The sequence below is a fragment of the Leucopleurus acutus genome (assembly GCF_964270905.1).
Source record: "Leucopleurus acutus genome assembly, chromosome: 11".
Lineage (NCBI taxonomy): Eukaryota > Metazoa > Chordata > Mammalia > Artiodactyla > Delphinidae > Leucopleurus > Leucopleurus acutus.
In genome coordinates, this window is record NC_139152.1 from 56,500,668 (window position 1) to 56,525,105 (window position 24,438).

At 34.3% G+C, this 24,438-nt stretch overlaps 1 protein-coding gene across 7 annotated transcripts in view; it reads left to right on the top strand.

The window, feature by feature from the left end:
• Nucleotides 1-24,152, top strand: part of CPSF6 (cleavage and polyadenylation specific factor 6) — a 33,861-nt gene extending 9,709 nt beyond the window's left edge. Inside the window, exons 3-12 of one of the 7 annotated variants that reach the window (XR_014326565.1) lie at nucleotides 99-202; nucleotides 4,715-4,860; nucleotides 5,752-5,925; nucleotides 6,055-6,165; nucleotides 6,622-7,126; nucleotides 9,455-9,570; nucleotides 10,060-10,213; nucleotides 12,508-12,700; nucleotides 12,781-12,856; nucleotides 13,243-24,152. Coding sequence is in view for 6 of the 7 variants with exons in the window: in XM_082849403.1 (XP_082705529.1) it covers nucleotides 99-202; nucleotides 4,715-4,860; nucleotides 5,752-5,925; nucleotides 6,055-6,165; nucleotides 6,622-7,126; nucleotides 9,455-9,570; nucleotides 10,060-10,213; nucleotides 12,508-12,697 (1,500 nt within the window). In the remaining variant the exon portion in view is untranslated. Of the gene's footprint in view, nucleotides 1-98; nucleotides 203-4,714; nucleotides 4,861-5,751; nucleotides 5,926-6,054; nucleotides 6,166-6,621; nucleotides 7,127-9,454; nucleotides 9,571-10,059; nucleotides 10,214-12,507 lie in introns of all 7 variants that reach the window. The other 6 variants (XM_082849403.1, XM_082849402.1, XM_082849401.1 and 3 more) reach the window with 6 other exon arrangements.
• The last annotated feature ends 286 nt before the right edge of the window (nucleotides 24,153-24,438 follow it).

Sequence of the window (24,438 nt, forward strand, 5' to 3'; positions counted from 1 at the left end):
TTCTCTTGTTTATCCTGAGTTTACCCTTAAAAAATAAATGGAAACAATAAAAATCTTGGATATGTTTTGATGGTTAATGAGGGGGAAATATCTTGCAGTGGACAACAGATGAAGACTTAACTGAAGCAGTTCATTCTTTGGGCGTAAATGATATTTTGGAGATAAAATTTTTTGAAAATCGGGCAAATGGCCAGTCAAAGGGGTAAGAATTTTGTTTTAATTCTTTTTTTTCCCTAATGGAAGTTAGTAGCTAGTGATTACAATTTTGGGGGTAACTTTCCTTGAAGTTAATGCTAACTACACATGTGTAGGATGTTTTATTTCTACATTGTCAGGAGGTTCTTGGACAAAGATTCATACTCATTTCATGTATCCTGTGATCTACCTCACTGAAACTAGTGGAGCTGGGAGTGTAGATAGATTAGGTCTCTTTTCCAGTTTTCCTGAATTTTCTCCATCTATGGTTGAAATGATTTTTGAAATGACAGTTTGAAGAAGCATTGCTATCCCTGTAATTAAGGGATAGTGGAAGATGGGCAACTGAAGAATAATGTAACATGGGTGTTTTGCTTTATTTTTTTAAACTATTAAACTACACAAATGAGGTAGGATCATTACGGGATCATTATAAAATACAGATGTCGAAACGTAAGAAAATAAAAAGCCACAATCTCATCATCCATAGATGATCGCTCTTGACATTTTAGTGAACATACTTTCAGGTTTTTAAATTTTTACTGCAAAAACAATAGGATTACAACTCAGGTTTTATAATGTATTTGATACACGGAGTAAAACAAATATTTAACACTAAACATACATCTTCCCTAATGTATTAAGTTCTTTCCATCATACCTTGTATGCTACTGTAATTTATTTTACCATTCTAATTTTTGGTTATTTGGGTTTCCAGTTTTTGCCTATTATAAATAATGTTGTGACAGACTTCATTTTATATAAATCTTTAGGTTCAGATTTTTGACTTTTTAAAAGGTAATTTGCTAGATGCAGAATAATAAAGAAAAAATATGCTTAATGTACTTACTTTATATTGTTTAATATGCCAGTTTTCAGTAACTAGGAATATTTTCAAAATGCGTACAGAGTCTGACTGCTTTTCATGAACTTCACTTCTACTACCTGATCCGAGCCACTGTTCTCTCTTACTTGAACTTCTGTAATAGCCTCCTACATGGTGTTCCTGCCTTCACTCTGATTCTCTACAGTCTATATACATGACACATAGCAGAAGTTGAAAAAAAGTGACATCAATATTTTCCTGCTCAGAATCTTCTAATGGTTATCTATTTTATTCAGAGTAAAACCCAGAATCTTCACTGTGGCCTACAAGGCACTAAGACCAGTTTCCCCACTACCTCTCTGACCTCATCTCCTACTACTCTTTGCCTTCCCTATGCTGCTTCAGCCACATTAGTCTCTGATGTTCCTCAAACACATTGCTACTTAAGACCTTTACACTGTTTCTTCTTTTTGGTTTATTTTTTCCCAAAATGTCAACATTTGGGATCTTTCACTTCATTCAGGATTTTGCTTGAGTTCCCTTCCCTGGCCACCCTATGCAAGACCTTCTACCCCCATCACTGTTTCCTTTTTTTAGTTTTTCTTATGATGTATTTTACTCGTTTATTGTCTTGTCTCCTACTAGGTTTAGATTGTAACCTCCATAAGAGCTTGGCTCACTGTTGTATCCCTAACCCTAGAATGGTGCCTGGGATATAGGAGGTGGTGCTCAATAAATGTTTGTTAAATTAGTGAATTAATTAAAGTATTTCTAAATGTTGTGACCCAAGATAATCTTGAATCAGACAGCAGACTTTTTTGACCAAGGATCTAGTTTTTTTTTTTTTTTTTTTTTTGCGGTACGCGGGCCTCTCACTGTGTGGCCTCTCCCGTTGCGGAGCACAGGCTCCGGATGCGCAGGCTCAGCGGCCATGGCCCACAGGCCCAGCTGCTCCGCGGCATGTGGGATCTTCCCAGACCGGGGCACGAACCCGTGTCCCCTGCATCGGCAGGCGGACTCTCAACCACTGCACCACCAGGAACCCCAAGGATCTAGTTTTTTTTTTTTTTTTTTTTTTGCGGTACGTAGACCTCTCACTGTTGTGGCCTATCCCGTTGCAGAGCACAGGCTCAGCAGCCATGGCTCACGGGCCCAGCCGCTCCGCAGCATGTGGGATCTTCCCGGACCGGGGCACAAACCCATGTCCCCTGCATCTGCAGGCGGACTCTCAACCACTGTGCCACCAGGGAAGCCCCAAGGATCTAGTTTTTTTAAAAATATTTATTTATTAATTTTGGCTGTGCTGGGTCTTAGTTGTGACATGTGGGATCTTCGTTGCAGCATGCGGACTCAGTTGCAGTAGGCAGGCTTCTTAGTTGCGACATGGAGGCTTCTTAGTTGCAGCGTGCGTGTGGGATCTAGTTCCCCCACTAGGGATCGAACCTGGGTCCCCTGCATTGGGAGCACGGAGTCTTATTCAGTGGGCCACCGGGGAAGTCCCAAAGGACAATTTTGAATACCAGGGAGAAAAGGCTCCTAAGAGTCCTTCTGAGAATAATTTAGAATATTGTATAACTGTGAGTTGACGCTCATTCATTTTTTTTTCTATTTTAACTTTATTTTTCCTAGTGAGATATAATTCACCTACTATAAAATTCATCATTATAAAGTCTTCAAATCAGTGGGTTTTAGTTTATTTATAAAGTTATACAACCATTACCACTGTCTAATTCCAGAATATTTAATCACCCCCAAAGGAAATCCCATATGCATTAGCAATCTATCTCTGGATTTGCCTATTCTGAAATGGTATCATAAAGAATGTGGTCCCATGTGACTAGCGTCTTACACTTAGCATAATGTTTTCAGGGTTCATCATGTTGTAGCATGTGTCAGTACTTAATTTCTTTTTATAGCTAAATAATATTCCACCATGTGGATACACCACATTTTAAAAATCCCATCCATCATTTGGTGGACATTTGGGTTGTTTCCATTTTTGCTATTTTGAATAAGACCCCTATGAATATTCATATACCAGTTTTTGCATGAGCATATATTTTCTTTTTTTTTTTTTAAGGAAATTGTTTCTTTCATCTAAATAGGTTACACTGTTATTATATCTTCTACCACTGCTACTACTTGATTAAATAGCTTGAATTTGGGGCTGTTTTATAAAATGTTAATTTTGAAAAATAATTTTGTATTTTTAAACACTAGATAGATTATCATAAGCAAAGTGAGCTACTCATACTTTGAGAAGCACATGGAGATGAGATCTGACTGTGGAAACTGTGTACTAAGCATCCTATTTCTTCTTCATTCTAAGGTGCAAATTCTCTGGGAGCCAACAATAGGTTAAATTGCACTATTACCTTTTTTTGTCTTGTTTGGGGGGAAGTTTATTATTGGTCCAATACATTATACCTGATTTATGTATGTTAATTGTGTAAACAGGGAACTCTGTAATAATACTGGTAAATAATAACATCAGCATACATGTGAAAAAAAAGATAGGTTACACTGTAGTCCCCATATGATTTGGCACTGTTCCAGAACCACCCTTTCATATAGACAGACAAATATTTAGTGAAAGAAGTTAAATTTATAAATATTTATAGTTTCCTTTTTTTTCTTATAAATTATGCCCCTGTGAATATTCATGTACCAATTTATGTGAACATGTATTTGCAATTCTGTTAGGTACACGTATACACGAGGAGATTTATTTTTCTGCCATGAGGCTTGCAGGATCTCAGTTCTCCAACCAGCGATTGAACCTGGGCCACGGCAATGAAAGCGCCAAGTCCTAACCACTAGACAGACCACCAGGGAACTCCCAGGAGAGAAGATTTATTGGATTGTATTTTTAACTCTGTATTTAACCTTTTAAGGAGCTGCCGGGATGTTTGTCAAAGTGGCTGCACTACTTTACATTTTCCATCAGTGTATGTGGGTTCTAGTTTTCTCCACATCCTCACCAGCACTTGTTAATTGTCTTTTTGGTTAGTGAATGTGAAATGGTATCATTGTGGTTTTAATTTACATTTCCCTGTTGGCTAATGATATTGAGCATCTTTTCATGGTGACATTATTCATAATAATGAAAAAAGTGGAAACAACCCAAATGTCTGTCAATTTTTGGGAAATGTGGTATATCCATATAATGAAATATTATTCAGCCATGAAAAGGAATTAAGCACTGACACATGCTACAACATGCATAAACCTTGAAAACATTACGCTTAGTGGAAAAAGCCAATCACAAAAGACCACATACTGTATAATTCCATTTATATGAAGTGTCCAGAATAGGCAAATCTGTAGGGACAGAATGTGGATTAGTGATTCATTAGGGTTGGAGGATGGGAAGAAATGGAGTGACAGCTAAAAGTTATGGGGAGTTTTTTGAGTGATGAAAATTGTTTTTAAAATTGATTGTGGTGATGTTTGTAAAATTCTGAATATGCTAAAAAAATAAACCACTGAATTCTATACACTTAAAGTGAGTAGGTAGTATGATGTGTTGTTATAAAAAAAAGTTAAAGATCAAAGCGTGAGCTTTGTATATTTCTAAGAAATATTTTCCGTTTTCTTAGGTAAAATTAAATTCAGACCATTTCCTTTTTAATAAGAGTAATAACAGTTAATCCCTCCTCACTTTCTACCCACACCCCTTTAAACATCTTTTAGGTTTGCCCTTGTTGGTGTTGGATCTGAAGCATCCTCAAAAAAGTTAATGGATCTGTTGCCTAAAAGAGAACTTCATGGTCAGAATCCTGTTGTAACTCCATGCAATAAACAGTTCCTGAGTCAATTTGAAATGCAGTCCAGGAAAAGTAAGCAACCCCTCAAAGGCTTTTATTAAAAGTTGTACATTTTAACTAATCTTGCTAGCATTTGTTAGATGTTATATTGGAGAAGTCATCTTAATATTTAGTATTTAGTTCATTGGAGAATCCATTTTAGAAAGTCCATGCTTTGAATTTGATTTAAATTACCGATTATGACTGGTCCCGTGTACTGGGAACCTACTCCCGTTTTTCTCTAGATGTCACAGACCCAGCATTATACAGCAGTGTGCAAGTTCTGTAGCCCTGTCATTCCCATCGTAAAAAAAGGAAGAAACTACATTCTAATCCTTAGATTGAAGGAAAGTTATGTGGGTGTCTGTTATGGTGGGGGAGGAACCATTGATAATCAGAAAGTATTTGTTGATTTTCTGCTTAGCACCAAGACCTTTCACTACTTAGTAAAGTGGCTATAGAGAAGATTTGCCATTATGCACTTACAAATGTTATCACTTAAAGAGATAAATGGATGATCAGGCAATTAACAGAAATTCAAGTGGTTGTTTCAATGTTCTAGCACTTAACACTCAACTGACGAATGTTACAAAATTTAAATGATTTATACTTACTGACATTTAGATTTCTGTTGGAGAATTTTGGTCTTGGCCGCTGCAGAGTACTGGTTTTTTGAAAGTAACTCATGTTTGCTTATTGGAAATACATTTAAGCCTGGATCTTTTGAGGCTTCAAAAGAGCTTAAATAGATATGAATGTTTTCCTAAACTGGTACTTCTCATGTAGTTTGGACAGGCCCAAGGCATCTGCAAGTTAGTATATAGTGTAAATGAACTTTGAAATAGAGTTGTTTCTAATATCTAACAGTGGTTATGTATCAGCTATTTTAATAAATGCTATTTATGAGTATTTGGATATTTGCAGCTACACAGTCAGGACAAATGTCTGGGGAAGGTAAAGCTGGTCCTCCGGGAGGCAGTTCACGTGCAGCCTTTCCACAAGGTGGTAGAGGACGGGCCCGTTTTCCAGGGGCTGTTCCTGGTGGGGACAGATTTCCTGGGCCAGCAGGACCAGGAGGGCCACCTCCACCTTTTCCAGGTAAAATTTTTCTTAAATTACCATGGATAAAATGTGTCTACCTAATACCTCTTTTCCTTTTCTCTCTTTTTCAAGTAATGCATTATTAATGTGACTTACTCTCCTTGTTATGCTATTTTTGGAATCCAGGAAATTTGATCAAGCATCTTGTTAAAGGAACTCGGCCTTTGTTCCTGGAAACTAGGATTCCATGGCATATGGGGCACAGCATAGAGGAAATACCCATTTTTGGCCTAAAAGGTCTTTATTTTTCTCCAAACTTGCTTGACTTATATATAGAATATTTACATCCGTCTTATTTTCTTACCTCTTAAAAAATCCTTTCAAGACCATTTTTCCTTGTTTCACTTTCTAGCTTGGCATCAGAGTAGACTATAAGGTGGGTGATTTCACTGTAAGAAGTGTGTGTACGCTGAAAGATGGAAACTATCTCTAAGCAATGTAATCTATTAAAGTTTTTGTTTCAGTAGTTTTTCTTAAGCATAAATTGAGCTAGCTAAATGTGTAAGGATAAACTTCACCTTTGTAATTGTTAGTGTAGCATTTACCATATGGGTTGCATTTAAAGAGAAAGAGTCTTGGTCTATGAGTTACGCTTTAAAAGTATAATTTTGGCGTGAAGATAAACTGCCTTATTGAAGTGTTTTTTTCTCTCTCTCTCTCTCTCTATCTCTCTCTCCCCCCTTTATTCTATAGCTGGACAGACTCCACCACGTCCACCCTTAGGTCCTCCAGGCCCACCCGGTCCACCAGGTCCTCCACCTCCTGGTCAGGTTCTGCCTCCTCCTTTAGCTGGGCCTCCTAATCGAGGAGATCGCCCTCCACCACCAGTTCTTTTTCCTGGACAACCTTTTGGGCAGCCTCCATTGGGTCCGCTTCCTCCTGGGCCTCCACCTCCAGTTCCAGGCTACGGCCCCCCTCCTGGTCCACCACCTCCACAACAGGGACCACCTCCACCTCCAGGCCCCTTTCCACCTCGCCCACCTGGCCCTCTTGGGCCACCCCTTACACTCGCTCCTCCTCCGCATCTTCCTGGACCACCTCCAGGTGCCCCACCACCAGCTCCACATGTGAACCCCGCTTTCTTCCCTCCACCAACTAACAGCGGCATGCCTACATCAGATAGCCGGGGTCCACCACCAACGGATCCATATGGCCGGCCTCCACCATATGATAGGGGTGACTATGGGCCTCCTGGAAGGTAAGTTAGTATGTATCTATAAAAGTAGACTTGGTGTATTTGATCTGCAAAAGGTATTTTTCTCTGTCAGTGAAGTTTTAAAAAAATCATGACCTTTTCCCCAGGTACATAATTTTTTGTATTGTTTTCTCTTAGAAGAAGCAGTGTGATATGGTGAAAAACATACTGAACGGGGTTGGGAATAATCCAGCTCTGCCACTTATACAGCCATGTGATTTTAGGGCAAGTCACTTTGTTTTCATCATTTTTAAGTTAAAAGAGGTTAATAAAGATAATTTAAGCGAGCAAATGGGATCCTTAAGCTATTTTCAAGGTTTTAAAGTCAATCTCATTTACCATTGATGACATTACATAGAATGCTAAAGTTTCTTCATTGGTTTAGGAATTAGGTCAGTTTATTAGATAGGTACTATTGATTATCTCATGCTTATCAGGAGTCCTGAGTAGCAGAATTACTAACTTTTAATTAAAATGGGAACATTAAATAATTTACAAGCATATTTGGGTAGACAAAGACTTGTAAAATACAGACTTTATGGAAATTAAAATGGTTAATGGCAATCCTTAGAAAAAAGCTGCATGGGGCTTCCCCGGTGGCGCAGTGGTTGAGAGTCCGCCTGCCGATGCAGGGGACGTGGGTTCGTGCCCCGGTCCGGGAAGATCCCACATGCCGCGGAGCGGCTGGGCCCGTGAGCCATGGCCGCTGAGCCTGCGCGTCCGGAGCCTGTACTCCGCAACGGGAGAGGCCACAACCGTGAGAGGCCCGCGTACCGCAAAAAAAAAAAAAAAAAAAAAAAAAGCTGCATGGAAGTCACGGTGGAACTAAGTGATCCCTAAGCCCCCTTTCAAAATACTTTTAAAGCTATCCATACTCAAATCATAATCTAGAGATTAATCTCTAAGAACTACTTGAATTTGCCCCGTTCAGTTTCTTTTGAGTTTATCATTTGATTTTATATTCTTTAACTATCACTGTTGAATGACTTTGTATTTTGTTTTGTCTGACAGTGTTCTGCAGGGATGGATTTGAGCATCTGCCTAATTCCATACAGTTGCACAGGGCCAGGGAAATAAATTTGATGTTGTAAACAAAGTCTCCTGACAGTTATTTACCATAGAGCTTGTGTCTTTATGTGACTGCCAAAATTGCTTCGTTTTCTTTTGAAAAACGTTATAACTAGGAAGGTAGCACAACTTTTCTCCTGTTCAGCTTAATTTCAGTGAGCAACTACCTATTAAGTGTCCACTCAGTGTATAGGGGTGGGTTAGGTGGTTTGGTTTGACAGTTTAAAATTTGAATCTCATGTCTTTTTTCTAACATAATAGAATTTCTACAGTGTCAGTTTTCCTTAAAATACATTTGTGTATATATTTTTAGTTATTATTGAGTAATTTTTAATTGAAAATTGGAGAAAACTGATTATCTTGCGTGGGTTTTTTTTTTAGGGGATCAGATGGGTATGAGTCACAGAAATTAATTGAAATCATACATGGATTTTGAACAACTTGTGATTTGGTTGGGCTGTTTATAAAGTTTTGGGAATAACAATAATACCTTATAAACATGAAGAAGGTTATATTAGCTGTTGTCCTCATTTCATTAGAATGAACTGCTACTGCTTACCTCAGTTCAACATCCTACCTAATAACTAATAACTAAGATGGCAAAAAGTTTACCTTTTCCTATACTGCACATGCAGTCACAATTTTTAAAGTTGTCCAGCAGCTTTAGAAAATCTTGGGATTTTACTGTTTTTTTCCAACAAATATTTACAGGTACTGAGTGCCTTTTATTTGCCAGATATCCTTCTAGGGATTCAGTGGCAAACAAGATAAGTCTAAAGTCTTCTCCCTCCTGAAATTTTATTAGTCCAACAGACATTTATTATCCTTCTCTTATGAATTGGGCCTTGCGCCTAGAGGATCCAAATATAAATGAAACCAAATTCCATCCGTTGATAGTGTAGGGTTGTATTTTTTGCAGTCAGGATTTTTTGTTTAGATATACCTATGTGTCGGGACATCAGAACAATTTATTATATCTGTTTTTGTATGACTCTGAAAAATAGTATATTATACTTATGTAAATACATAATTTCTGGCCTCCAGAAAGATGAGGTTTCTAAGTTGCTACTTTATTTCAGCTGAAAGATAAGGGAATTTTGCTTAGACCTTCTCTTCGTAGGAAAAAGATCACATTTCAATCTGAAAAAGTAACTATTAGCTCTAAGGCACTTGTCAAAAGCAATTATTTGAATTGCTTTACACTATTGTGACTAATTTAGAAAATCTTTTGAGTATGATTTAAGGTTTATTTTGATTTTACAGGGAAATGGATACTGCAAGAACACCATTGAGTGAAGCTGAGTTTGAAGAAATCATGAATAGAAATAGGGCAATCTCAAGCAGTGCTATTTCAAGAGCTGTGTCTGATGCCAGTGCTGGTTTGTATATTTCTTTCTGTATTAACATTTCTTATTTATGTTATTAGGAATGACCTAAAAAGTACAGTCTTGAAGATGGGTCATCTACATGTAGTAGTTATTTTTATATTTACAAATCATTACCTATACTTTATTTAAAAGGCATTGAAGGGAACTGTATGTCACAGTGTAGTGGAAAAACTCCTAATTTAAAAATTTTAGGTGTAAATTTAAATATTAGCCCTGACATTTAATGGCTCAGGGACCTTACGGCAGCTCATTTATTCTCATATTTACTAAATGATTGTGTTTCACACAGCTATAATAGTAACAAGTGGTGTTAACTTCATGTACATTAAAGCCTTTCAGAATGGTGAAACTCTGAGAAAAATTAAGACATCTTCTGTAGTGATTTTAAAGTGCATTCCTTTTGTAAAATGGTTGCCCCAAATGGTTTGGTGGTATTTTGAAAACAAAATTTGACTTCGGCCCCTCTCCTTCCACTCACAGGTGATTATGGGAGTGCTATTGAGACATTGGTAACTGCAATTTCTTTAATTAAACAATCCAAAGTATCTGCTGATGATCGTTGCAAAGTTCTTATTAGCTCTTTGCAAGATTGCCTTCATGGAATTGAATCCAAGTCTTATGGTTCTGGATCAAGGTAAAACTTTCCTGTCTCATGTCTGTTTAAAACTGCTGCTTTGCAAATAGAAAAAATACTGTGTTTGGGACTTTATAGGACTTTGATTTTACTTATTACTGTTTACTTAGCAGCTAATGTGATCTTGTTATTGTTTTTGTTTAAACCCTAAATCAAATGTTAGGTGTTTGCTTGCTTAAAACCCTTCAGTGGCTTCCAGTTATTCTTAGAATAAGACTGTAAATATTGAAGTGCTGTGTGATATAGTTCTATCTATCTTTTCAGCCTCACTGTGTACCTCTCCTCTGGCTCACTGTTCTCTCGCCACATTGGTCTCCCTTTTCTTCTTGACACATCAAGCACTTGCCCACCTCACTGTTTTGTTTTGGGTTTGTTTTTTGCGGTACGCGGGCCTCTCACTGTTGTGGCCTCTCCCGTTGTGGAGCACAGGCTGCGGACGCGCAGGCTCAGTGGCCATGGCTCACGGGCCCAGCCGCTCCGCGGCATGTGGGATCTTCCCGGACTGGGGCACAAACCCATGTCCCCTGTATCGGCAGGCAGACTCAACCACTGCGCCACCAGGGAAGCCGCACCTCACTGTTTTTGTACTTGGTATTTATGCCCACCTTGCTGTTTTTGTACTTCGTATTTCTTCTGCTGGGAGTCCTTTTCCCTGGCTCTAATAGCTGGCTCCTTATCCTTCATGCCTCAACTCAATCTAACTTGCTAATAGGGGTTTTCTCTCAGGTTATTCTGTCATGTTCATTCTGTTTATTTTTCATACTACTTACTACAGTCTATTCTTATTTGTTACTAATGCACATTTTTTTTCACTAGAACACATCGAAAGATGGAAAGGACCTTACCTGTCTTGTTCGCTACAATATTTGTAATGATGAAACAGTGCTTGGTACAGATTGGGTGCTAAATAAATATTTCTTGAACAAAGGAGTTAATAATCTATTTCTTAGTATTTTTATTTTGATTAGGCAGTTCCTTTTTTTGGCATTACTGCTAACCTTGAAATTTTACATATTTTCAAAAGGTAGATCTTTAACCTTGACATGATACTTTCAGGTCTTTAGTGTACTTTATCTAGTGGTAGAGTTGTCTTCATTAAGTTAGGAAAAGAGAGCTTTTCTTTGTCATAGTCCACAACTTCATGATTATTACCTTTTTGACCCAGTATAAAGATGTTTGGACCTGAACACATTTGTTACAGCTGAAGACCGTATCTTATATAGTCTTCTTTTAACTATTTAAGTCCAGAATAATAACTTCTACTTTAATCACAGGCTTAGCACTTAATAATGTTTGCTAAGTTGAGCTGTCTGGTGCAGAAATACAAAATAGAGATTAAACTAATAGCCAGTTGTTATTTCCTTGTTGTGAATTTCAGAATTTAGAATAGTAGGATTTCTAAGATACATACTCTGGTTAAAGTACCTGTTTTTTGTTGTTGTTTTTAAAGGCAGTTCATGAAACATTTCTCTTTATTAAATAAAAATGAGAATAGTATCTCAGTCTTTTCTGGTGGTCATGTTTACTAAGTTTCTTCTCTGCTTCCCACCATGCCCCTCAGCACCACCACCCCCCCCCCCCAAGCATACCTACGAATATATTTCATTAGGAAGTTTCTTAGTGGGGTAACACTCATGATGAACCATATTTTGGCTAGTTTTAAATGTAAAATTGATATTTACATATAGGTTTAGGTAACATGTATTAATGGGTGGTAGTTTTATGTATTTAAGTCTCATTATATATTGAGTGATTTCATGAATTTTGTGTCTAAAAAACTACCTTCTGTATGTTCTTTAGCTTGAAACACAAGTCCTTTGAAATTTTCTCTCCTTTACCTTTCTGCTTTTCATTCAGTAAATACTACATGTCTGTTTTAGGCTGCTAGTTATAATAGATGTAATAGATGATATGGTGTATTGCCATGGTGTGTCTGGTTCCCAATTTTTATTTATTTGGCTGCGCCGGGTCTTAGTTGCGGCACATGCGATTTTTAGTTGTGGCATTCGGGATCTAGTTCCCTGACCAGGGATCAAACCCAGGACCCCCCTGCATTGGGAGCGAGGAGTCTTAACCGTTGGACCACCAGGGAAGTCCCGGGTGAATGTTTTTAAAAATGGGGTTTCTAGTTCATGCTTGTACGTGAGTAAATCATTATTGGCAGTTCAGGATATTTTAGTTTAAATTAGATTTATAAGTTATTTTTTGCCGTAGGTATTTTTAAACACCAAAATATTGAATATCTTTTTAAGCTATCTAATTATGGAGAGCATTAATCCAGTAATTTCTTTTAGAAGACGTGAACGATCAAGAGAAAGGGATCATAGTAGATCACGAGAAAAGAGCCGGCGTCATAAATCCCGCAGTAGAGATCGTCATGATGATTATTACAGAGAGAGAAGCAGAGAACGAGAGAGACACCGGGACCGGGACCGGGACCGCGACCGAGAGCGCGACCGAGAGCGCGAGTATCGTCATCGTTAGAAGGTGGGTATTCCTTGTTCCTGTTGTATTTAACATATGTATTATTAATAGTAATTATAACTCCGAGGCTATTGTTTATGCAGTATATACCCACATTTTACATGGTTCAACTACTTGTTCTGAATTTAATCTTCTGGAAACATCTGAGATAAATGACAGGTGAGTAATAACAGGTAAACATTTTGACCTCTTATCCTTAAATATTGTGTTGCTTGCTTGAGCTACAGCTTTTAGGTTTCAGGTTGTTAATGGTCCTAAGAAATAATCAAGAGGACTCATTGTCTACTTCTAAAAATCTAAAAATTGGAACTCTCTTAATCACATACATAGTTTTCATGTGATTTAAAATATAAAATATAGGGAGTTAATTCATACTATATATAGTATGCTTGGACTTCAAAAAATAAAGTTTCTTTCCTTGAACTAACTTTATTTATCCCTAAAAATTTTAAAGAAAATCTGACAGTATAATAGTTTCTAATACAGGAAGAATATAGGAGGGTGGTTTCTCAGCATTGAGAAAAACTTTTTTTTTTTTTTTTTAGAAAAGACACTTTTCCTGCCATCTGGGTTTTGTTTTTAAAAGAAAAGAAACAGTATTCTTTAATTTGCAAAGAAGATAAGAAAGTTACTCAATTAAAATGGATTCAGGGTATTCCATATAGAGAATTTTAAATTGTACCAAATCATACATCCCAGGTTAGAATAACCTTGAAATAATTTTCTTTGATGTTTCATTCATAAACCATAATCATTGTGTCTTTTTTTTCTGTATTTTAAAACTATTGTGTACATTTTTCATAAAGCGGGAAGAGTTGTCTGTTTATACTTCATTTTCACGTGTAATTTTATTTTTATATTTGTGAACAGCGTTTATTCATGTGAAAAGTGGGGAGAGGGCACTATAAGGCTTGTGCATGTGACACAAAGGTTATTCTGTAAACAGATTTTTTTTTTCTTCATATGTTGGTGGCATATCCAAAATAAATTAGGCTAAAACAAACCCCTTATTGGTAATTACTCTTTACATGATTATTTTCCATAAAATAAAATTGGGAAATATTGAAAATTCAATTATGGTAATTGTTAGTATTTAAATTGTTATGGGCAAAATCAAAGGATTGTATGTAATTCTGTGACAAAATAACAGTTTCTTTAGATATATTTTAGCAAACGAGATCCTTTTTAAGTAATATTACTTAGAAAATAAGCATGTAAGTCTTATTTTTATGGTACACAAATAACCTATTACATTATACAGTTTTAAGGGCTTTTTGAAGTAAAAAGGCAAGTTTTAATACTTTTCCATGCATTTTGAATATATATCAAAACCTTAATTTTAAAATAGTTCTCCATGTACTGTATTATAGAACTTAACATAAATAATTCTCAAAACATTATTTTAATATGAGGCAAAACTTTTTATTTTTAAAACTAAGCTTATTGAAATTGATACTGTTTTTGGATGTAAGAACTGAATGTTGTATCATGTAAGACTAAATACTAAATTTTAAAGATGTAGCCCTCTGCCTCTCCCACTCCCGCCCACCCCACCCCCCAGTTATAGATCTGATCCCATCTTATGAAAAAATTATCAGTGCCCATCAGTGCTTAAGGTGAATTGTGGCCAACTTAGGGAAATGTTTAACGTATATCAGCCATTTCATTTAAAGTAAGGTACAGGTCCTTCAATTTATATTTTTATTTAGACTTTGTCAGTTATCAACAAGCTTCTAGTTACTGAAGTCATGATAATGGAACTTGCATACATTTTCAGTCATCTCCAAGATTGGATATGCCCATCAAGGGCATTCTGAGCCAGTTTATACCCAAAGTTAATTAACAAGTCTTCTTAATGGTTTTAGCATAGTTAAGTAAACTCCTTCTGAAAGGTCCATTGTTAATTTTAAATACTTTGAATTAACATTACATTCCGGTAATGGGTACACCTAACTATATCATGGTTTGAGTTTCATTACGTTCAGACATTAACTATGAATTCCTAACTTGCAAACTATTGTTGACATTTTTTCTTAATCACTGATGTGTACCATACCAAAATTCCCATGTTTTGTTTGTGCATTAATCAGAATTGAGTTGTAATATTGTTATGTGCTTTCATCCAAGCAAAATTTTACATAAGCATTTCCAGTGCAAAAAATTCTGTTATCCTGGAATATTGTACCTTTGCTATACCAAACAGTATTTATTGTGAACATAGATGTGAATAAATGGGTAGGGACTGGGATTAAATATATCTGAGTGAAAAACTTTTTTGAGCAAATAAAAACTATCTGCACATTTAATCACCATCATAATGAGGTCTATTGACCTTTTTTAGAAGTTTTAAAATATGAGTCCTTTTGAACTTTCATGTAAATCTTAAATGGACTGAATGGAATAAGAGTAACTTGGAAGCTAAAGTGAATGTCAGTAGTAAGTCTGTATGCAAATAAAACAATAATGTAATCTATTATTAAAGTGATGATGAATGGCTAAAAGGGCAAGTTCTTAATTTAACTGGAAACTTAAATGATGTTGGCAAGCTGTTAATGTCTGTCCCATCTTAATTTTTTTGTGTGTTTGAACTGTTGGTAATGTTAATTGCATTCTCTCATTTAAAAAATGTATTAGTTTTTCTAAAAGCATTGAATATCTAAGTTCAAATATATAATATTTTAATGGGAATATCGGTATTGTAAATTTCAGCATGTAAATATATTGTGCTTCATATTCTGTAATTTCTGCCTCTATTCTCAGACCACTCTGAGCAAAACAAAAGTAGTTCAGTGTTTTAAGATTATATGCTTTTTACAGAAATAATTTTGTTTTCATAGTTGTTTTCTTTTGTGTTCCTCTTATTACTTGCTGGGAACAACCCTACTCAGCGATTTCTGTTAACAGTTCCACTTTTCTTTGTATACTGAAGAGTAATGAACTGAAATTATTTTTTTAAATACTCTATTCATGCTTTTCCTCTCTCTGACACATGATGTTTACATTCTCAAATCATTATCCATTCCTTTGATTAGATTTTAAGCATCATATACGGGCTATAGGTTAAGTAACTATACTTTCCTTTGCTGTATGATTACTTTTCTCCTTTCACAAATACCATGATCTTAGATTTTGTTGTCATTGCACAAGATTTAGGGTGTTTTGCATTCCTTATTCAATTTATAGCTTTGCATTAATTTGGCAGGGGGAAGCCAAAAGAATCAAAAGTTCTTGCGTAAATGTTAAGATGCTTTTATCTCCTCAAGAGTTAATGTTAACTTCGAGTCTTATGTGAAAATTAAATTCTTCTAATCATCTGATGAATGATACGGGTGGTAATGAGATTTAAAAATTATTTCTGCAACTCTTAAGTCATCTGAGATCTGACTAATACTGTCCAGCCCTGTGTTTATTGTTTCCCCATATATCCTAACCGCTTCATCTGGATATGCCAGCTTTCATTATTTTCACTCTAATTTTCCTTGCTTTTAGTATTATTTGCAAAACCTGCCTGACTACACAGTTATGTTAATTAAAGTGAGAAGAGGGTAAAAAGTGATCCTAGAATGGATGTATAGTGTGTTTTGCTCACTGTGGTTTAAGAATATGGTTTTGTTTACAAATGATTAATGTTCCCTGTTTAAAAAATAAAAATCAGTGCCAATGTGAGTCACCTTGATCTCTCACCTTCATCTCAGTGTGAAATTTACTACCATTGTTCTAGTTTGTAAATTAGATTGTTTTGAATAAATAATGATTTGAATGAGTAGTTAGCATTGTTTAAAGGAAATCTAATAACCAAAAAAGGAGTAAGGGTGTCATATATGCTGTCCAAATTTACTACTTTGCCTTGGTGGTAGCATGTTTTAACTCTCACAGTGAAATCTAAATCACACAGCAGCTTATTTTGAAATGTCCATTTTGTCAAATTTTTTGGGCAAAGCTGGGTATTCTTTAACTGTGAAGTTTATTTCTACTATTTAGTGAACTGCCTAGAGCAACAATCCTGTATATGTTTTATAGTGTAATGAAATGCGTTAGTTAAAATGAGGTAAGTACTATCTGCAGAGATGCAAAGATGAAAGTACGAAATGTTTTGGTAGTAAGGGAGTTTTTTGTAAACATCTACAACAAACAGGATTTTGTAATATGTTCTAGTCAATGCAAGAAGGGATTTTGATTTTAAAGAGTTCACTTGTATTTAGATACTTCTAGTTCTTTTGCCCACTTCATCTCCTTTCCTCTCATTAAGAAAAAAGTGAATTTTATTATACTGCATTAATAAAAGTATATCTCTAAAATTTTATTAGAATCCTTCTTATTCAGTGTATTAATGTGAAAACCTGTAAAAGATCCATATCTAATATATATTTGAATCTTCTACCTGAAAGGTGAATTAACTGATACCAGTAAATTTGCTTGGATAAGTTTTCTAATAGAAACACTCGTAATTTGAGTTGTTAGTATTGACTTGATCTTGCATTATCTCAAAATGCAGGTGCTTCTCTGTATTGAAATTTTAACTTAGTGCTCACTTTATATACTTCATTAAAGAGCCATAGATTCCATCTGTCTTAGTTTTTTTAACAACTGCTTACATAGATCTTCCTTCTATAACTGATAGCTAAAGCAAGAAATTGTGTGGCTTTGACATTACAGATTTGACCACATGGTATTCTGAAAACATGACCGTTGAATGTATTTGTCACTTTAAGCTTCTTTTTGATATCTGTGTTTATGTAGATTTCTACTTAGAAACTTGAGACTATAATATGGAATTGGGTTATTGGAAATGGGTTGTATTGCCTTCAAATTTGCTTTTTCTTTTTTTTTTTTGAGATTGTAAAATTTTGTATTTCCAAATGGATAAATGTAAAGTGTTTAGAAATAGAAATAAAAGCTGTCAGATTATCCCCCAGATTTTGTCTGTATGGTGAAAATTAGAGACTTATTAATAGTAAAGATCTATCTATAAGACAAAAGATAAGTGCATTCATCCTAAAGATATGTGTTGTAATTTCACAATAGGATTCTCTACCTAAAAAATAGTAAAAATTCTCCATTGGAGTGATATAAAATTGCAGAGTATGCCATGTTTTTTGGAAGGGTTGGGTATTTTTGTTTTGCTCACTGTGACTTAATTTTTCCCTCTTATTTAAATCCCTTCCAGCATGATAAAATAACTAGGGAGATAAACATCTTTTTGCAATAAGATTTATGAATTTCCCATTAATCTATTTTTTCAGAGTAGAACATATGCCTTGTCTCTCTTTAATACTTCAATACCAGTTTTTTTACGTATATTGCAAAGTAGTAAAGATAAAATGTGTGAAGCTACCTTTCTAGATTTTTTCCATGAAATAATTCCACCAAAAGCTTTATCAGCATAAGATAAAATTCATGAAAGGTAACATTAGAAATGGCTGAAGTATCTATTTGAAAAATATGGGCAAATTAAAAACTATTTAAAAGTCCAGGATTATAACATCTGCTTTTTCATTTCGTAGTTGTAAAATTTAAGATTTTACTGCTAGGCAATGTGAATGCGTATGTGTACTGATGCTCTTAAGATGCTTACACCCTAATTGAGGAGGAAAGGACATAGAAGAAGATTTATAGTTGTGACAGAATATTAATTACTCTTAATTGTAGAGCAAAAAGTATTTTTCAGTTACTTTTATGGAATACTATCACTAAACATTGTGCCCTTTTGCCTCTTACATCATATTATTGAAACACTCTCTTGGAATTTATATTTTAAATATCTGGTGTTTCAAGTGATCACTTATATCCACGTTACTTGAATGTTTCTTTTGTGAACCTCTACCTGAAGTTTGCATATTTATGTACTCCTGAAACTTTAGGTTATCTCATTTATTGGGGTTTTATTTCTTTATGTGAGTTTTCAATGAAATTTATCATTGTAGATTCCCATTTAGCTTGTTTCGGCTTAGTTTATATATTTACATCAGATATTTCAGTGTAGGTGGAATAGAGGGACAGTAATGTTATAAATTTGTATATGTCTAAAGATTTGTATGTGGATGTCATATTTATTTAAATGTGCATACTGAGCTTATATTTATAAATTTTGTAACATGGAGGACCGTTTGATTTATAACATTTGCAGAAGTTCCTGTATGTCAAATAAATACAACTAATCTGTAAAATAATTTATTGCATTTATATTCAGTTCTCATTTAATTGTTTATGAGTTATATAGAATTTATGTGGGTGAATGATAATAATATTTACATTAAAATCATCCAAGTGTTTTTCCATTTATTTTTGTAGTACGCATACTTTAGAAAATGACTTATAAATGTTTCCATCTTCACAGAAACAGTAGCTGCTACATTTTCATTTCCGTTTCAGTCATTAAATTTATAAGGCAATAATATTTAAGAAGAATGAAATCAGAATGTCTCAGTTTTAATCACATACATTTGGGAGCCTTTCTCCATCACAAAGGCAGCTACTGTTTCAGTTAATTCTTATTTTGTGTTAGAATACATAACAGTGAAGTAGATGCACGACTTGTGTATGTATAGTTAAGCCAGCATTTTTCTGTGTATTATGGGGAATAGCAAAATCTACATCATAAATTTTGACACATTACAGCTGAAGGAAGAGGAACACCTTCCAAGACAAAACAGTCTTCATGAGGGAAAAATGACGCTTGTCCAGCAGTTTGCTTCTTGTGATTGAACTGAACCTGTAAGGATTCATGGATAAAATGAACAGGAATAGATCTGAATAAAGCAAATCTGCATAAATGGTAACCAGTAGCTCTACTTTTATTTTTTATGTTGCTTACCTGTTTTATTTGAAGGAAACCTGTGTGATTTAAAAAGTTATAGCTTTTGCAACTTTATTACTGGTTATATACATTTGGCCATTATAATGTGCAAGCAATTGGAAAAAAAGTCAAGTAAATGCTTGTTTTATAGTAGTTTGTTCTTGTTAAAAATGTTCATACGATAATGTCTGTAAACAGCACCACTTTGATTACAATAGATGTAGTGTTGTAATAAACTGTTTAATGGGGCTGATGTGTAAAGCTGTTCAAGTTATTTGATGTTTACACCTCAGGGAAAGTCTTGTGTTCAGCAATATCTAAAGATAATGTTACTATGACATTTATACTGTCCTTTAAAAAAACATTGCAATAGCATTTTTGGATATGCATCAATCTAATCTTGTGTTCAGTGAATTAAACATACTAATTAAGTGTCTCTTGCCCTTGATTTTGATATTAGAATAGGTGATTACATGGGTATTTAATATTTCTATATTCTGCTTTTCTAGCTGTTTTTACCTAGTTAAGCTTGTGACTTTGCTGAATGGTATGTAAACTTGTAAAAACTGAAATTTCACAACATAACCCAGTCATTGTGTTAGGGGTCAACAAAGATTTTGTGGTTTTAACATTTTAGTAAAAACCCACACGTGATTTGCTACAGTAATGCAGCTTAATTACAACACAGGTGTACTGAAACGCTTAATTGTAAACTGCTAGCATTGAAGAAATATTTTGACAGTTCTGATTTGATGTGGCAGTTATTAGCTATTTTATATTGATAGTGCTTATGGTTTATTGTTGAAGCCATGGGCAACGTAAATATAGGCAGCCGTGCAGCAGACAAATGTGAGTAAAGAAAGCCTTAGTTTTATTTTCCAGTTACAGGAAATAGATTTCTGAAGGGTGTGATGTTTATTAACATTGGGTTGTATTCTCCTATATGTGTAATAGGAGATTATAGGTGTACCGATCTCCACAGTTTAAGGAGTTCTGTGTATTCATGCAACCTATTAATTCATGCTAAAGTTAACCTAATCAAAGGTTTTTTTCAAACCTGCCTTGCATATAAGCCCACATTAAAAGCACCTGGCTAGCATGTGTTCTTAATTGTAAAATTAGCATAGGCAGAGTGTCAATTTGATTAGACATTTTTATAGAAAGTTCATTCTGAATCATTACTTCAGAAATTTGAGTTAAAATCCTTAAGCAAGTTAATATGTTTTTTAATGTTTTTAAAATCTGATTATCTTTGAGAGATCTTCTGATAATACACTTCCTTTTTTTTCTTTTTTTAAACGTATAGCCAAATTTTAGGACGTTGCTTGTTTAGGCACCCTAAATATTATGTAAGTGCAACCTTAGAAGCCCTCCAGAGAACTGCAGTTCTTTACTTTCATGTTGTCCACCATCATACCAGTTCTTGCAGAATTAGCTGTTTTAAATTATCCATATTATTGCCAGCTTTATTTTTAAAACATTTTGTGGTTAGAGTATTTGTGCATGGAATCATTGGTGTTTGTCAGAACTGTTTGCTCTCAGAAATGATTTTTTAAGTGTTCTATCTTCTTGAAAATGCAGTTGCCTTTTTAACATTTGAGAGTTGTATCAAAATCAGTTTTCTTGCTTTGTGTATAGATGTTGTTAGTTTTATTTCTTAGATTTTTTTTATATTACAATGCTGTAATGCGAAGAAGTATGGACATAAATATATTACAAGGGAATTAGTTAATAGTAAGCTTAAAAGGTAAGTAAATGTCCATAAGGATACAATTTTCTCTGAACAGTTTAAAAATGGGATCATAAAAATCTTAACTGTGCTTGAACTTGAAATGAAAACTGGAAATTTTGTACTAATTAAATCCTTCATTTACCTTTTCATTTTTTTTTTTTTTAATCAGTGGAACCCTTTAATTGCTCATACTATATCACTCCTCCCTACTTGGCTGATCTCATTACGTGACTTTTGTTGCAGACAATGTGAGTGTACTAGAATTGTTTGCTGTTAGTGTATTATAAATGTTATCAGAAGGGAATAACTTTTTGATTTGACCAGTTTTTGCCAAGTCTTTCTCTATCTGATACATGAATATATAGCAATGAAGGTGAAAATGCAAGCTATGTTTTATTCTTCATATCCCTTTTTTTTTAATGGGCTGATGTTATTTGAAAATTTTTTTAAATGTTTAAAAACAATCCAAAGAGATAAATCTCTACATAGACACCAAAAAAAGAGTCCCAGAGATCTTTTCATTTCTTCTTAATAATAATTATAGTGGATATGAAAACAAAACTGAATTTAATTTTAAACCATAGCACTTGTTAGTGCTATGCCATCACATTCCTTTCAGCCAGTAAAGTTATGAATGAGTGATGCAGCACCTGAATGGTATTGCTTTTGAAGCAGTACTTTGAATTGAATGTGCTGCTTTTGGTTAATGGACATAGGTTTTGGAAAGGATATTCCAGTATAAATTTATAAGTGTTTATTTTGTCAATTTTTATAAGCAAGATTCGGAGTAAGTTACAGTGGCTAATGATCATAGTTTAGCCCATTTACTTAGAATATTCTTAAGCAGTTAACTACAATTTGGAGTTCACAAAAAACGTATAGATTGTAGCTTAAGGTATTACTTTCAGTTAATTCTCCTGTGGAGAATATTGCTTTGTTTTCTACTAGTTTAAGGTCAGTTCTTAAAATAAACATGGAGATTTTAATGAATGTTGTATAACATTTTATAGTGAGGGGGAAAATTTGTTGGAAGGGTAAAGACTTTCTTTCCCTTATGTATTTAAATGTGCCAATAACCTAAATACATACTGTTTTATACAATGAGATGCTACTACAAGACTTTCTGTTGGCGCGCTCTGACATTTTGGTTTTCATACTGAATGATCATTGCGTTTTCTGTATCTTGTAAGATGGCTTCACTTTTGTGTTTTAAGCTTCAGCTTGTTATTTTAAGAGGAAGTTTATGTTCTGTTTCTTTACTGAGAATACAGTATTGAGATCCTAGCTGTTTTACAGATAACTGCCTTTTAAATTTTATTCATTAAGTTCATTTGCATCCCATAGCCATCTGTAATATTTCCCATAATTGTATGTACTTTAAGTGCACGCTTACCCATTGTACACATTAGACATTTTTGTGCTAAAATACATTAAGTGGGATTTTTGTAGCAAAGTATTTTTCTGTTTTTACAGTGTGTGTGTGTGTTGTTTTTTACGTTAACCTTCAGTTTAAACACTGGTGTATTTTATTTTTTAGCAACTTGACTCTTAGAAGCCTTAGACTAATTTTTTAATAAATATTCAACCAAAAATTATAAATTTATTAAGATGTGGCCTTACATATAGCATTCCTTATGTTTGTAATGTGAGATTTTTGATTTAGAGAACTCAAAAGATTCAGGATTAAAGTATCTTATTGTAAGTTGAAATAGAAAATGTGTTAAAATGTCTAAAATGTCTAGGCTTCTGGGAGGAAGTTCTTATACTCTTCTTTCTTGGTATTAGAAAGAAGCAATATGAATTTCTATGAATATTCAAAATATTCAGGCAGTTGTATCTTGTTCAGATTGATTTAGGTTTGTCTTAACCAATTTCTTTAAAATTTCAGGTTGTTGGCATTCACTCTGAGTATGCAGCTACCATGGTTTTTGTATGGGACATATAAACACTTGGTTAGGTATAGACAGATGTTAATGTTTTAAAGACTTCCTGCTATATTAATTAGCATATTGTAATGGAAGTTTTTTAAAATGTTAGGTGGAGTTTAATTGAAGTCACACAAATCTTGAAATGGTATCTGCAGATAATAAATACTACGGAGAGTTTTTCCTGTGGGAGTATCCTAAAACTCCGCCATGGGTGTAAATGTTTTACATTAATTTCATAATTGGACAGACCCTGCATTTAGTGAAAACATTTCATTTTGAAGATGTGTTCTTTTTGTCTCATTGTTACTGCGTAACACTTCTCAGCATTCTTTCTGTAAGTTAAATTATTTTAAAATGGTGAATTCGTGTTTATTTTTTTACTTTGAAAATTGTAGTACTCAGGTGGTATTTAATGGGAAAGGATCCTTTGGGGTAAATCATAATGTATTCTAAGGAATGCATCTATAACATTGACTTTAGCCTTAAAGAAAGGTCTATTATTCCTTCTTCCTCTTCATTCCATGGTATATTAGCAAAGTAGTTTACAGCCTTGTACAGCCTTACAAAGTTGTTTTACAATTTTTAATCGAAAGCCCTTAACAAAAAACTGTATCATATTACCAGTATACATGCATTACTGAACCATGGTTTGTAAATAATTTGACTAATACCAGAAGGCCAAAGAAAGTCTTAAAATTTTAGCTATTGACTCTATGGTGACTTCACAATAAGATTTCTGTGCAAAAGGTAAGGTGATATTTGATCAAATAAACATCTTTTTGGTGTCCCTGAGAAGTAGACTTCCATATTCGCTTCTATTAAAAAGCTTATCCCATTTTATTAAAATGTTTGTAATTGCAATTTTGTGTTTAATGTTTACTTTCTGTCTTTTCTTTCTTTAGCATTTAGGTGACTGTTCAGCAGTTTGCTATATGGCCATTGTTGGCCTTTAAACTGCACTAGTAATGAGCATGGTATTTATCTTGTATTGAAAATAAAACACAGTTTTTATAATACTTTGCAGTTTGTCTTGTTTGTTTGATTTATAATTTTTTTAACCATTGTGTATGGTGTGAATAATTCATATCTAATTGCAATATGCAGTATAACAGAAATTGTACTGTTTGTATTTTATCTTTAAGCCAGCCTCCTAGATACTGGTCATTTTCTTTTGTATTGGCCTTTTGATGGTCTTTAAAGCAGATGATATGTGACTAAATTAGGATTTAGAAACCTAAAAGATTTCTAGGCTGCTTTATTTTTAAGTCTAAGATTCAGAAAATGT